This window comes from Perognathus longimembris, chromosome 15 (genome assembly GCF_023159225.1).
Source record: "Perognathus longimembris pacificus isolate PPM17 chromosome 15, ASM2315922v1, whole genome shotgun sequence".
Taxonomy (NCBI): domain Eukaryota; kingdom Metazoa; phylum Chordata; class Mammalia; order Rodentia; family Heteromyidae; genus Perognathus; species Perognathus longimembris.
Window position 1 is genome coordinate 43775817 of NC_063175.1, and position 16161 is coordinate 43791977.

At 37.8% G+C, this 16161-nt stretch overlaps 1 protein-coding gene across 1 annotated transcript in view; it reads left to right on the forward strand.

Annotated features, from left to right (window-relative positions):
• Dcc (DCC netrin 1 receptor) overlaps nucleotides 1-16161 on the forward strand; it is a 961067-nt gene that overhangs the window by 839098 nt on the left and 105808 nt on the right. The window contains exons 16-17 of the mRNA XM_048363596.1: nucleotides 7959-8054; nucleotides 13581-13813. Coding sequence (XP_048219553.1) covers nucleotides 7959-8054; nucleotides 13581-13813 — 329 coding nt within the window. The remainder of the gene's footprint in view (nucleotides 1-7958; nucleotides 8055-13580; nucleotides 13814-16161) is intronic.

The following is a 16161-nucleotide window of genomic DNA, read 5'->3' on the forward strand; positions in this document are numbered from 1 at the left end:
ATAGTAGACTCAGAAATATACCTGCTGCTGACATCTTTTCCATTTTTTTTCCTGGATTGTATAGTTCTAGGAGATCAATTTTCCTAAAACCACCATCTGACACTTGATCAAAATGTTCTGCAACTTATCATGTTTTATTTGACACTTGACCGAAATGTTCTGTAACATATCATCTTTTATTCAATAAATAACAAGTAGTTCAAGACAGTAGCAATGAGGGGACGAACACTGGAAGGGGTGAAACTGATCCAGATGCAATGGCAGTTGGGCCCCAGTGGTTTACACCTGTCATCCTTGCTACTCAGGAGGCTGAGATCTGAGGATCAAGGTTCAAAGCCAGCATGGACAGAAAAGCCTATGAGGCTTAGCCACTAAAAAGCCGAAAGTTAAGCCTGGTTCAAGCAGTAGAATGCTAGCCTTGAGAAGAAATAAAGTACCTCAGGAATAGCACTTAGGCCTGAGTTCAAACTCCAGGCCCAGCACACACACACACACACACACACACACACACACACACACACACACACACACACACTTTCTCCTAACCTGACTTTTGGAATTGAAACACCATTTTACAACTATTTAAAAAAAATTAAAAATAGAGGATCTGACTCACAGCTTTGGACTTAGACAATTTACCTATAAAACGAGGGTAGCCATTTATCCACTTAGGAAGTCTCCCATTGATGAGCCTCAATTGTAATTTATGACTGAACTGAGAAATGACATAATGAAGACTTACATGTGAACATGTGTGCAGGGACAGGAAACATTCTAGAAACCCCTTGCAGCCATTTTCCATGAATACGTGGGTCACGTAGGAGAGACATGGGCCTTAGGAAGGCAGAGTTCCATACTCCAACTATTAGAGACCTGCTGTTTGTTTCTTCATAAGAAATTCCATCTTTCTACCTAATTAACACTGAGACATTTCTTTCTGAGATTTTTACCTGATGTCCACCTTGATAATAGACCTGAATCAATTAAAGAAAATTTGCTTTCATTCTCCTTCCTTAGAATCAAGGAAGGCATGCTGACTAGGCAAATTTCTAGCATCTGCAAAATTGGTCAATGAGCAAATCTGCTAATCAACTGACCATTATTTGGACCGTGTTCCTGGAAAAGAAAAGGGAAAGATAATCTTTATTAGTGTGCTAGTTGGATTAGCAATTAATTCAATTTACAAAGGATTATGTGTAATGAAGTAAAAGTGAATGCATTATATTAATTGCCTTCTCTTTAAATATGAATTGTTCATTCTTTTAAGAGATCAATGCTATCAGCTATATTTGCTTTCCACCCATTACACTTAATTAAGCAGTGCAGGTTCCATAGGGTCAAAGGTATCCAGGAGTTATTTAGCATCTGACAACCATCCTCCCTCATCCTGTGGTTGTGCTAGCCCAGGTTTAATGCAGGGAGCAGAAGTTTGTGTTAGGCAACAGCTAGGACTCTAATTTTCTCTAATTGACTTGTTGGCAGTGTTCGCAGAGATGGGAAAGAACGCAAGAACATAGAGCCTGGGCTCTGACAAGCACTTGGCATGGATGGGGCCACAGAGTGAAGTATATAATCTGTGATGAATAAGCGACGTTGGGCTGTCAATCTGGCACATACCACTGGCATTTAATTCACACAAAGCATTAATTGATAAATAACGATGCCCTTCCCACTAGCTTTTGTTATCAAGTACAGACAGCGTCTTGGTCTAACCCTGAAGAGCTATTTGCAAATCTTTTGATCCAATCCCGCAGCCCCAGAGAGCAAAATTCATTTAGCAAATACCAAACAACACTCTTAGAATAATGGATCCCTTTCCCAACAGATCTCTAGGGGAGAAGAGGCAGGATTTCTTCTAATGACCCATCCCTTGTCGTTTACAACCCCTGTAATCAATAAGTGTTCACTTAGGCCTCCTCTTTCCTGGCCACACAGGCCCTAACTGGCCAAGAGCCATCTATTTTTGGATACTCAGAGTTATTATTTCTTCAGCCTCCTTCATCCCAAATTGTTGTGTTCTAGAAGAAAGACTGGCCAATCAAAGATAAAAATCCAATCAATAATTTCTAATCCATTAAATCACTCAGAATTTTCATAACTAAAAAACATTCTCGTGGTCACTTGCCAAAATCTCCACCATACAAATCACAGGAATTCAAGTCAGAAAATAAGACTGTATTTTATGTGCAAAGGCAATCAATACATATTTTTTCCAGCCTCCATATTTGTAACATTTCAGCAAATAAAGAAAACTAAATTTGCTGTCCTAATTGTCACTAAGTGTATTCCTGAACAATGGGGTCTGACCATAATTAATGATTAATTCATTTGGAATTCATTATTATAATATTAAATGTGTTTAACACATTTGACGCTTCTATAGAGGGAGCAATTCTAAGCAATTCTATTGTGATTTACTGATTTTAAAGTTTGAGTTCTGAGCATGTGCGAGAAAACAGTTCCACATTGCCCTCTAGTGGCTATCTAACAAATTGCATCCTTTTGTGAGGGAGAAGAGAACCCCTGAGCTTAAAGATGCTCTGAAAGCCTCCTTCCTCCTCAAGATACTGTCAGTTTCCACCATGGCCAGAGGAATAGGAAGTGGCCAGATGTAGGCAGCCCCGTTCCCATTTATTCAGAAAATAATTGCTATTTTAATTCTGTCACTTACATAGATTGAGTATCGGATCGAGTGCAGTAAGAGCAGATGAAAAAAAAAAGTCCTTTTGTTTCTTTAGATGATCAAGAATAAAGATTAACAGAAGTATAATGCAAAGGCCAGAAGGAATCTAAAAGCTCTGAGGGAGCAGGTGGATTGTGAAGAGCAAATGAGCTAACTTCTTGGAGAGGGCTGTCTCATTACCTGTTTTGCTTTTATTATTCTGTGTTACATTAGAAACACCAGTCAACTCACTGGAGCCTCAAATAACTAACACTAAGAAAAGACTGAAGCAAGACATCTCCAGGGCTCCCTCTAGTACTATGGGCTATCCTCACATCAATTACAAGTGCGGTTCACATGCATGTATGTGTTCTCTAAGGGCCACATCATCACATTCCATTATTTAAGATGGAACATCTCTAAAGTGTGCACAGTATAGTTTTATTTGTGGAATTGTGGTGACTATGTTAATTCATTCACCCAACAGCTAGAATCCAGGACATTTTGGGGGGAGGAAGACACTCCATTAGCGGTAAGGAACTTTTCTCCTACCTTGGGCAATTTTCATAATTTATAACATCATTCAATAAAGGACAAGAGGTCAAAGGCAGCTGGAGAGATCAAGCCAGCCTGTTTCAACATGTACCAAATGATTTATTGGGCTTTTCTTCCTCACCCCTATAACTGTACATGTTAGCATCCAGACTTCTCCCCCCAGTACTAGGGGATTTCGTTCAAGGCACCTGGGCACTTTTCTTTGGCTTATTTTCTGATCAAGGCCAATACTGTACCACGCAAGCTACACACACTTCCTGCTCTTTGATGGCCAATTGGGAGTGTGAGTCTCACAGACTTTTCTACCTGCTGACTTTGAATCAAGGGCATCAGATCTCAGGCTCCTGAGTACCTAGGATTACAACCATGAGTCACCAGTGCCCCGTTGCCATCCAGATTAAGGTAAAAATTCAAACCAGTGAGAATAAAACAGTTACAAGACGTGTGTGTGTGTGTGTGTGTGTGTGTGTGTGTGTGTGTGTGTACCAGTCAGGGGGCTTGAACTCAGGGCCTGGGTGCTATCCCTAAGCTTTTGTGCTCAAGGTTAGAGCTGTACCATTTGAGCCACAGCTCCACTTGTGAGGTGTTGTTGTTTTTTTAGTAGTTTATTGAAGATAAGAGTCTCATGGACTTACCTGTCTGAGCTGGCTTTGACCCAGGACCCTCAGATCTCAGCTTCCTGAGTCAACTAGGATTACAGGCTTGAGCCACGCATGCGCAGAGCGTTCTGCTACTTTCTAATAGTTAGACCCTTTACTTTTTAAATGTGAAATAATAAGCACTTCCAAAGAGTGAAGGGCAATACTCTAGTAATGCTAGGGAATCTTTCGCAGAGTCTGTTCTTCAGAAAAAGATGTGAGTGAAGCAGGTGGGAATGAAGGCACGGGTGCTGTGTTCGCTGGAGCAGACTGCCCACCTACCTGTGAGTCCTGACTGCGAACATGGAGTCGGAAGCCAGAGGGCCTAGCCAGAAGGCCACCCTTAACTCACAATCCTCGTGTAAATTGGAGGTGTGGATGTAAAATAGGGATACCCAGTGCCATTGCACAAATAAATATCCATTTTATTATCAGTGTGCATCCATCTTCCTTGCCACATAGTATAAAGTTTTTAATTTGAGGCTTCTGCTATTAGGGTGGATATCTTGGAGAAGACCAGAATTCAATTCCTACCTTGCCATGAATGTGCGCGTATTTACATATGGAGATATGTATAGGAATCTATCCAAGGTTATATACTAATGACCACCGGCTTGTATTCAGCAGCAACTACAAGTCCATATATAGCAGCCATAAATTCCATGCAACTATTGATTTTCTTTAGCCAATACAGGTGTATTTTATTTAAGGTCTCCACCAACAGTTAATGTTGATTTCACATACATTCTAGATGTCCAAAAAATCCAAGATTCGCCTCCTTATGCCAATTTCTTAGACTTCTAAATAGTGGCTTTACCAGATGGGATCTTTGTGTGCTATTTTCTCTTATTAAGTATGGCCAGATTTCTCTTTCTCTTGCCTTAAAAGCTAGACTAAAAATAACCCTTCAGCATGAGTTTGCTGTTCCTGATCTCATTCTTGCTCCCTTGATAAATACCTAGCTAAATGTAAATACATAGACATATGAGGTTCAGCCAAATGGAATTTGAACCACCAAAAAAGCAATTTCATATATGATTAGATTCAAACCTAATATAAATGTTTATATTGCCATTGTGTAGATGAATCATATGTTTGAAATTAGATTTAGTCTCTACTGCAATAACTAAAAAAGGATATTCATAGTAATAGAGAAGTGTTTTGCTGGCCTCCCTACATGGATTTTTCACTATTTCCCCTTCTCTGAGCTGCTTTTTATATCCTACCATCCTTTAACCCTAAAAGCTGCCTTCTTCCAAAAGCCCTTACTCTACATCAACCAGAAAGTCGTTCATGACTCAGTCCCTCACTAATTTTTCAGACCTCTGAATTCATATAACATTCAGACCTTATACCATTCTTATCATATGCTGATTAATTTTATGTTGCTTTTCCCATTTATTAAGTTACTAACTTGCTTACAAAGGTCCATCTTTTACAAATATACTTGTGTGTTGAAGAAGAGCATTTGTTCTCTGCTGATTTATTACTGTCCTAGTAAACTACCTTGCCAACATAAACTGAAATACATATTCTCTTATGGGAAGAGAAAACATCCATTGCATGGCAGTCATCTGCCTATGTGAATTATAAACCCATTTTATGTGTTTCTTACTGTATTTTGGCTTTGAGGTGTGATATAAATTCCAGATACATAAAGCCATATGTGTGGAATGTATAGCTTATTGAGCAATAATAACTTAGAATGTTATGTGTTTCTTTGTTCTCTTGCCTATAAATAATTACCTAGACCAATGATCAAACTAAGTAGTTTTGATCCTTCTGACAGTTCCAAAGAGAATCATATTATCTTTTGTCAGGGTGTACTTAGTGTCTGTTTTTTCTCTTGGTTTATCTTAGCAATTACTAATGTCTACTGCCTAGATCCATACATTCACTGGATGGGCTACAAAATAGCAATATTTCAAATCGATAGCTTCAATTTCTGTTAGAATAAAATTTACTATTCAATTACAACATGGTGAGGCTTACTTAGGAAAGGCACGATAAGTGATCAATTCCTCACTGGTTTCACAGGTAATAATTTGGTTCTTTGTCAACCACATACATGGCTATTATTAGCAAATTAGTACTTATATGATTCCACACATTTGTGTGTCCTTGGTGGCTTCAATAAATCCAAATGCTACCCATGCACAGATTGTCCTCAGCCCTCACCGAGGGGACACTCCCTAAACGGACGCCTAAATTCCCTTGACCTGCTCCTGTCTTTGGTCGTTTCCTCTGTAGCACATCATGATGTTCCCGCTCAATCAGCATGCTTCCTCCTTCAAACTCCACCAGTTTCGCAAGAAACCGGTGTCTCTTCCCCTTGGAAATACTTTCCTCAGACCTAAAGTCTACATGCTAGAGATACTTTCTACTGTTGGTCCCTCCACTTCTAGCTCAGGACTCTTAAGTTCTCTTACAACACATCTTTGCCCTTTCCTTGCACATTAGAAGACTAGGCCTCAAGGACACAAGGGCTGGTGCAATTAGAATTTATCAGGTTGATTCTTATCATATTAGTCCCAGCGTGAAAATGATTGAGCTATAGTCATCAATAATAATTCTTGGAACATTTGTTTGGCATTCAGTGTTCCTATTCTCTCTTAATTCCATTTTACCATTGCAGTTTGTCTCTTTGTCTTCATGTCCATTGCGAAATAAAATCTGTCTTCTAATCCTCACTTAGTTGTAGTTCACACAACTAATTATTCATCAGTTAGATATTAGACCAATGGAGCCTCTAGTTATCTTGAGTGTCAGAAGTACATTGTTTTCCAAACTCCTGGCTATCTGGGGAATGCTTTTATATTTACTTAAAAGTAACTTGGGGTTTGATTAGCTCATGCCTTATGTTTCCTCTTAACTTTGGTTGACTGAAATCCTTGAACTGTATTTTCTTATCTAGAAGATCTGAAATAAATTACTGTAAATCCTTCTGGCATAAGATGTTGCTGTCAACATGCCCGATAATGATCTAATTCCTACTGATGTCAGATATTATTTTTATCGACATGTCAGAAAAAGGAATATTTTTAGCATTCATTCTATTCTCTTTCTGTTTTTATTCTCCAAAGAGTCTGATTATCTGTATGTCAGGCCTTTATTACTCACTTTAACATATATAATCTTCTCCCAAATATTTATTCTTTATTTGTTTCCTTCTAAATGTGTTTATTTTGTTGGTTGGTTACTTTTATTTCTAACATACTAACTCTTCCTTGAGTTATGCTGTTTCAATTTTAGTTTTTCTAATTATGATTCATGTAGCTGTTTCATATCTAACAGTTCATTTTTGAATAGCAAATTACAATTTTAATCTATTTTCTCATATATTCAATCTGCTTTCACCCTTTTTGTGTACTTGTCTTTATTCTCTTGTCCTCTGTTTAATAACAAATCTTTGCGTCTCAAAATTATGAGTTGTTTACCCTGTACTTCCCGAGGCTCAAACACCTTTTCTACACCCACCAAGTTTCTTTTCCTCTCATTTGTGCTAGACCAAGAGTCAGCTAGCAATAGTCAGTTCTCAGAGATCCCTTTGGTCTCTATGGACTCCTGGTTTCTTATCCAGGTTAGGTACTGTCCTGGAGAGGAGAGCTTGCATGTCATTTTCAAGCTTGTACTTCTGGCTTTCCCATCTGATTAGCTGTGTTTTCCAGCATTGCGTGACAGTGTCTTTAGGGTTATTCTTATTCCAGACTTAATGCTTGCCTTTTTATTTAAGCACAGATGTGAGAAACACACAGATCACAAGGTGATTGGCTTCTTGCATACTTGTACTTGTATGATTTGAAGACAGATCTCTTCTCATGGTTTTATTATGACTCGAAGTGCCTTTGGTTTCAGAATTGTCTATATCTAGTTCATATCTAGACCTTCATGTCTAGTTATTCAGGTATAATATCTAGTTCTTTAATTCATTTTTCCTATGGAGAACCAAGTCCAACGGCCACATGTTCTCAGAAGCCACTCATTTCCAAACAACCATTTTCTTAATAGGTAATTCTAAATGTGTGTTCAGGAAAATGTTTACCCTGAATATTTTAGAACACTAAATAAATCAACATTTTCAAATTGTTTCTGTTCTTCTCTAGAGTCAAGCTCCCATTATGTAATCTCCCTAAAAGCTTTTAACAATGCAGGGGAAGGTGTCCCTCTCTACGAAAGCGCCACCACACGATCCATAACAGGTAAGTGAAACTCATTCACGCACTTCTCACAAGTCAGGGTTTGAACTTTGGTGGATAGGGACAAACTGAAGCAAAATAAAACCAAATAGGAACAAAGATTTTTTTTTAAATCTTAAAACTGTATAAGTACAGTCCTTTCCTTAGTGTTATGAGCAGTATATGCATCTATCGGTGTTTATGTAAACTCTGTATGCACATAATACTTTTTTTTATTTCTTTTTTTCCCCCTCAGTTAAATGGAAGGAATGCTTAGGCAATGTAGGTCTCTCTTCCACTGTCATCTTAGTCGCTCTTTAGTAACGTTGAGGCAGGGAAGTCCCTTATCAGAGGTAGCTAAGGCCCAAATGGATACAAGCTTCTTTGAGCCAGGTCCCTAAGCTTGGCAGATTCAAAGATTCAATTAGCTCAAGTAAAGGTTTTCTGAGTTGGACAGTAAAAGCAGCATCCAAGAGCACAAAGGCTCATAGAAACTAAAGATAGGATGGGTAAAAGGTGGAGAAAACAGACATTTATGGAAGCTATTTGTTAATGTTTGTGCTTACTCAAAAAACCGCCTAAGTAACAAAACTATGGGATTGTTCAGAGCTCTGTCACCCTGTCCCCTAAGAGACTTAAGTGCAAAACATGGAAGTGAAACTCAAGAATTTTATCTCTTCTATTAATACTCTGAGCCAACTCTTCCTAAACTCACATCCTTAGATCTCATTAAATTGCCATCCATTTTTGCTTCATGAGAATGAAGGATCTGAAATAGTAAACTGTAGATCCTACAGCAAGATGATCAGAGAGTATGAAATATGGCAGAAATATGAAGTCCAGATGAGTAGTAATAAAATGAATTTAGAAAATGAATATTGAGATTTTGGGACTTTTGTGACTGCCAAGATATATGGAAACGATGCAATTTGTTTTTGAAACCCACAAGCTCCTTGTGTAGACATGTCTTCAGAAAACTACTTACACATACTTGCAGGTAGGCCGCTCTGGTTTCTAAAAACTACGATCCCTTTGTAATTTTGACCAGATTCTCTTTTAATATAAGGTTGTTATTTTGGACTCCTGGACTCCTTGACCCTTGGTTGCAAGGGTTGAGACCTGCCCAAAATCAGATGCAAAATATAGGGCACGGGGGCATATCTTGTTTTTGTTTTTCATCTATTTGGAGATAATATATAGTACTCTGTGTCATCAACATGGATCCTGACTCCTCACAAAAGAATAAATAATAGTTTGCCTTAGAGAATATTTTCAAACAAATGTGTTATCTTCAGAAATACGAGGCAAACTAAGGGCAAGGATTGAAAGTAATATATAGTATGGTGGAGGAGTACCTGGAATTATTGTTTCCCCTTCATTCTCTTGGTCTGCAAGAAGTAAGGATCTCTGGGATGGCAGGTTCCTTTGATTCATACAAGGTACCCATCTCCTGCCTCAGGTAAAGACCCCAAGGAGATGTTCCTTCGCATAGTGACCTGGATCCGTGATCAGGTCACACCAAATCACACTGAGACCAGATTGTCAAACCTCTTGTTCTTCTACCACACTCAAAGTCCATATGGACCATTGCACTGATAAATAAGAAATTAGTTTTCCAGCCAGACAAGCGTGGCTCATGCCTATAACTCTAGCTCTTCAGAAGGCTGAGATCTGAGAATAGTGGTTTAGAGTCAGTCAGAGCAAACACATTCTCAAGACTGTTCTTTCCAAATAACCATCAAAACACACAAGCAGGGATGTGTGGCTCAATTGGTAGAGCAGCAGCCATAAACTCAAGATTGTTAGTTCCTGAGTTTAAGTCTTAGTACCAGAAAAATATGTATGTATGTGTGTATACATATATATGCATGCTCATCTTCCAGCACAAGTGAAGAAAAATAAATATTGCAGAGTTCAAATGAATTGAAGATAAGTCACTCAGGAAGAACCATGATCAGTATTATCAACTTCTTTCACTGTGACATTTGTTGTCATTCTTTAATTCTCTGCATCTGTCATTCTCAGAATGGTTTCTGAAGACCAGTGATCCATAAAAGCTTGGTTTTATTTTCCTAATACAAATCTTATCCTCATGGATGAGAGAAATCAAATGATACCAAAGTTAGAAATTGTATAAGATGCTTTCTTATTAAAGAAAAGCCAGTAATAGGTCAGGAAGGAATTATATCTAGCCAGCCCATTCCAAAAGGAAAGAATACACTTTTCTTGGATATTAAAGAATTATTTTATTATGTTTCCACATACTGTGGAGAACAAAGGACAAATAAATGAAACCAAAGGTTAAGGTTCTGCAAGAAACTCTATTGATAAATAAGTGTGTCATAGGAACACGTAAAAGACAATCTCTGCTTTTGAGCTCCTGCAAAATATTCCCATGAGCAGTCTTGGAGAACCGCCAGTATAAAGTAAACACCGAATAGATCAGAGGCAATAAAAGCATTGAGCTAAAGTAAGCACCAGGCTCTGCAGCTCCTAAAATGCATGTGCTGATAGGTTTGGGACTCTTTATCCAGACTAGACATCTCAGTAGTGTAGCAGTTCAAAGTTCCACTTGAGCATGTGCAGGAAGAGTTAAAGTTGTTTTTCTCTAAAGCTTTTTGTTTCTTGTTGTGGTAACAATATGTTTTACATTTGGAAAAGGCCAGGAGGCAAATAAATATCAAAGGGATAATGAAGTAGATTGTATGAATTTGCTTATGTTCCATTGTTTTGTCTTTGTTTAAATGAAGGACAATTCAGATGTAAAATTATATTAAGTTTTTTTGGAATTTAAATATAATGTCTGAAAAATCATGAGATTTTAATACCACATGTACTGAAAATAAGTTTCTTGCTCAGCAAAAGGTTTGAGTATATAAATGGACATATAATGTCACTATCTATTTGTCATTACCTATCTATCATCTATATCTCTCACTCTGATTATCTATTGATATTGTAAGGCACCCAATAGGAGAAAGAGAAAAGAACCTGGAAACAAAGAATTTTTAAAATTAATTACTCAAGCAACTTTTGACCAAAGATGAAAAAGATAGACATATATATTTATACATATATATGATTATATATGTGATTTATCATGTTTACTAGCCTCTGAAATGTTCCACTATGCTGGACATGGTAGATATCTGCTCAATTCAATTGTGAATTCTTGTGACCATTCAGTACTTAAAATTGCCTAGGGCAGTGGAATAAGCAGTTTTTAAAATATTTTTTATTTATTGAATTAAAATGCAAATGGTCATTGCATTAAACAAAGCAACTGCAGAAGAGGTGGTGGGTAAAATGACAAGCTACGTGTGAAAATCTTATCTTCTACAAAGGAGAAAGAAATGAAATGCTTTGATTATGAGATATTAACAGGGCAGATTGCTGGAAATTTGAAGATACATGTTGCAAATGACTCTGAGAAGCTCAGTAAAGTTCATCACAAATACTTTGCTATTGTAAAATCAAAAGTAGAAGGGTCCCTACATGTCAAAGAAAGGTCATAAAGGTAACATTTTTGCTAACTCAATTCAGACAATCAAGAGATTGTAGCCCTGAGCATGAGAAATTGCAGACCCCTTCCATGGGATTTAAATTTGTATAGTCAGCTGAGAATAGGAAAAAGTGAGTCAAAACCTGCTTTGGCTTGACAAAACAAGAAAAAAAAAATTGCACTGCTGCACAAACCTGATGAATGACTCAGAACCTGGAAGAGGCTGGTGTTGGGGCAAGGAGATTCTCTTCCCTTATTCCTTTCACAAATCCACTTGGGTTTAAAGCAGCACTTAATAAAAAGAGACATCAAAGGAAAGACAGAAAGCCTGGGCTCTGCCATTAAATTTTTAAACATTCTTTTTCTCTCCCTCTCTCCCTCCCTCCTCCCCGCCCCTTTCTCCCTTCCCTCCCTCCCTCTTTTTGTTCTGTTTTTGCTTTCAGTTTTATAGATAGTTCCAAAGACCACTGAGAAGTAAGGCATGGTAAATAATTCACTGAAAGGCAAAATGGCGAATAGGGGATAGGACAAGAGTTTGAAAGGCAGGGGACCAAGTGAAGTAGTGAGAATCTTCCAGAAGCCAGTCAGTTCTCAAAGAGGCTGTTTAAATGTAAATAAATAACTATGTGCCTACTGCTGAAGAGAATGCATTACAGCAGGTTCTGCCTCTTATTCCCAGCCTGGGAGCTGTGCTCTCTCAGCTTCATTGTTGTGAAGGAGAATACACATTATGTAACATGAAGCTTCATTTTTTTTTAATGTGAATGCATTTAGTAAAAACAACTCAACAGCAGACTATTACCATTGTAACAAAGAAAGCTGCTTATATCATGATCCCCCAGGATGAAAAAGGAGTCCAGGACATTTGGGCAAACTTATTTAAAACAAAAACATATTATTATTCTCAAATATGTCTTATTCTCATGTATGTGATGGATCCATGTGTATTTGTACCTCAGGCTAGGCACAGGTGGCTGACACTTAGAATCCTAGCTACTCAGGAAGCTGAGATCTGGGATGGATGTTGGAAGCCAGCCAGGGCAGGAAATATTAACCATCAAAAAGAAGCTAGGAGTAGATTTATGACTCAAGTGGTAGAACACTAGCCTTAAGCAAAAAAAAGCTCAGTGCACAGGCCTTGAGTTCAAGCCCCAGATGAGCACCCATAGATAGACAGACAGACAGACAGATGAAAATATCTTGTCAGCATGAAGGTAGTTTGTTTTGTGTTTCTGTCCATTAAATTAGTCTTTGCAAACAACTTGAAGCTTCAGAATAAGAAATGTGAATATAGGAAAACCAGAAAAACTAAAATGTGAGCTATGAGTTGGTCAAGAATAGGGCTGACCTAGGTATTTCTATATGTTCTTTAAGGATTATAATCTGAGTAAACTCTGCTATATCAATTGCTCTTTGAAAAACAAATTATCCAATAAGGACTGACCCATGTGACCAGGTGCATTTCATCATTCTGGTTTTCTGGATGTTCTGCTCTTGTTTGTTTCTTGCCTGAACAATATTTATATAGATATGTTCTAGGCAATAATGAAAGCACTGGAGTAACACAATCAAGTTAGAGAGGGAAAAGAAACTGAAACATTGGCATTTCAATCAACATTCATTTTCTTGGCAGGAAGAAATAAATCAGAGACACTGTTTTTATGCTGTTATTTGAAATCATAAAAAGTGATGAAACTGATCAATATTATACAAAAGCCTTTTAAGAGGCAATGTGAAACATTCCAACAAATGGGGGTGGGGGGGAGAACGCTTTGAAAACATCCAGCCAGAAGTGACAGCCGAATTGATTTAAACGAAATAAGAAAACGACTATAGGCAAATACTGTTGATTTTGTAGCATAACAATACTGCTTCTAATGTGTTTTCTGATTGAATTAATTGCACTTTTTCTGTTCTTCTCATGTTCCCTTTCCATCATTACTGCCATGCGTTTAACCCATCGTGATGTGTTACCACTGATATTTCTTTCTTAACGCCTTTGTTTGCATATGTATTCGTTTGTTTCATTTGGCGGGTTTGGAACCCAGATCCCACTGATCCAGTTGATTATTATCCTTTGCTTGATGATTTCCCCACCTCCGTGCCAGATGTGTCCACCCCCATGCTCCCACCAGTAGGTGTCCAGGCTGTGGCTCTGTCCCACGAGGCGGTGAGGGTCAGCTGGGCCGACAACTCTGTCCCTAAGAACCAGAAAACATCCGACGTGCGACTTTACACTGTCCGGTGGAGGACCAGCTTTTCTGCCAGCGCCAAATACAAGGTGAAGATTTCACTGATTGCATGAAGTTTAAACTGAACTGCCGTGGGTTTGATAGGCTGTCTTCAAGAGCTTCCTGAACTGTCGCGAAGTATTTGTGAAAGTGGCTTTACATAGGAAAAGAAAGCATTTTAATAACTCACAATCTAAAATTAGTTCCCAAAAATTAGATCTTAGGAAACAAATATTAGACATAATAAAAAAAAAAAGAAAAAAAATCAGGAGACATAAACTGCTATTTGAATTTAACCAGATGCTGGGTATGTATCCATAACTTGATCCTGCATGGGAGAACACCATTTTACTTTATATAATAGCAGGTAAAATAAAATTTTATTGATCACATTTTCTGATAAAATTTATTGATAAATTACTGATAAAATTTTCTCCTTTGGCTTTACTGTTTTTCTTTCCATTTGGAAACTAGTTTGACACTGTTAATAATAGAGAGAAAGAGACTCATCTTATGGAAAATGTAACTAGGAATAGATACTAAGGTATTTTTGTGTAACTCTTTCCTTCTTTCCTCCTTTCTTCCTTCTTCCTTCCTTCCATCCCTTCTTTCCCCCCTTCCTTCCTTCCTTCCTTCTTTCCTTCCTCCTATCTTCCTTCCCACCCCCTTTCATTTTGGCCAGTTCTAGGGTTTTAACTCAGGGCCTAGGTCCTGTCCTTGAGCTGTTTTGCCCAAGGCTAGTTCTCCACCAACCATGTCAGTTATGGGTCCACTTCAAGTTTGTTGGTTTGTTTTTTTTTCGGGGTGGGGTGGGGTGGGGTGATTATTAGAGATAAGGGTCTCATGGTCTTTTCTGCCCAAGCTGGTTTGGAAACTTGATCCTCAGCTCTCAACCTCCTGAGTAGCTAGGATTACTAACCACCAATACCTGGTACTATTGACTTTCTTTAACATTGACTTCCTTGTCTACCTTTGAAAAGACTTTCCTGTGGTAAAGAAAATTCAAACTACTAATACAAACGATAACAGCACATGTCCCCATCCTCATTGCTGAGCTACATCCCAGCTCCTCTAAGCACTCTTGGTACACATTTGAGACACTGCCATTGCCAATTTCAAGTCTCTACTGGCCAACCTCTGCACCTCTATCTAAGAGTTATTAACTAAACAATTCTATTACCCAAGTATAAACAACAACAAAAAGATCAACGAGTGATTGTACACTCATTCTCCAACTGTAAAGTTGTAAAACATAGAGAAGTCATTCATCTAGAAATAAAACTTGCTCTTGTTATCTTACTTCATGTGTTGCATATAACTTTTGAAATGAAATATCTGTTCAATTGCATCGATATAGTTGAAAGGATTCTGAAGCTATTCAACTGGGATAATATTATCAACACACATTTCAAACTTAATGCTTTGCCAGAGTATACCTGGGAGTAAATATAAATCTTTGGTAATAAGAAAGAATGTAAATAACTCCGACAATAAAGGGATACCACCACTCAACCCTGGCCCTTCAGTTTCAGAGCACACACTTTCATCTCTATTCTTTGCCCCTAGCATAGAGTGGCTCTCAGGGAAAATTATCCAGCATTTCTTCCACTGAAATACTATCTCCCTTAATCCAACCTCAAGCCAGTGATGATTGGGGTTGGGGAAGGGATGAAAACGTCCTTTGGGAATTTCTGCCTCCAATCTGAAATCCCATGGATAATTCTGTTAAGTCTGCTTTTTTTCTTCCTGTAACCATGCTGGATCTGATTCTCATCTCTTTCAAATTTTAAATCACATACAACTCACATTTCACCACAAATCAAATTTTAGTGGAAAGCATTCAAGAAACATTTTTCTTTAGTTGTGCTGAACTGTTAGACTAGGAAACAAAATCTCCAGGCAAGTCCAGATAGTGTCATTGTTATAACATACATAGTAATTATCCCATATGTTTCATTATAGTACTAGATTTAAGACTCAGCACAATCATAAATAAAGGTAACATTATCAGAAAGGACAATCAAGAAAACATATGAAAGTATTAAAAATATCTCTTTATAGGTTGTCCAATTTTAAGTTTACTTTTAAAAGATGACTTTCTCACTTTCAAATTTTTATATGCATAATTGCTATAGTTTGTAGGTTCATTCATTTCACAGAATGGCCACAGACCCTTTGCCAGACTTTGAAATTTTCTAAAGACAATGATTATTTTCTGAAGAATGGTTTGAGCTCCAAGATTTCTTGAGGCAAATGATTTCAATTGAATAGTTTGTACAGCAGACGAGGAATATTGAGCCTCATAAAGAATGCCTGTAAAGTGAGACTCAAACCCAAAGGGATTTGATTTTAACTATGCCTTTTCCCATTATCCTCCCTAAGGCTTTCAATTACTATT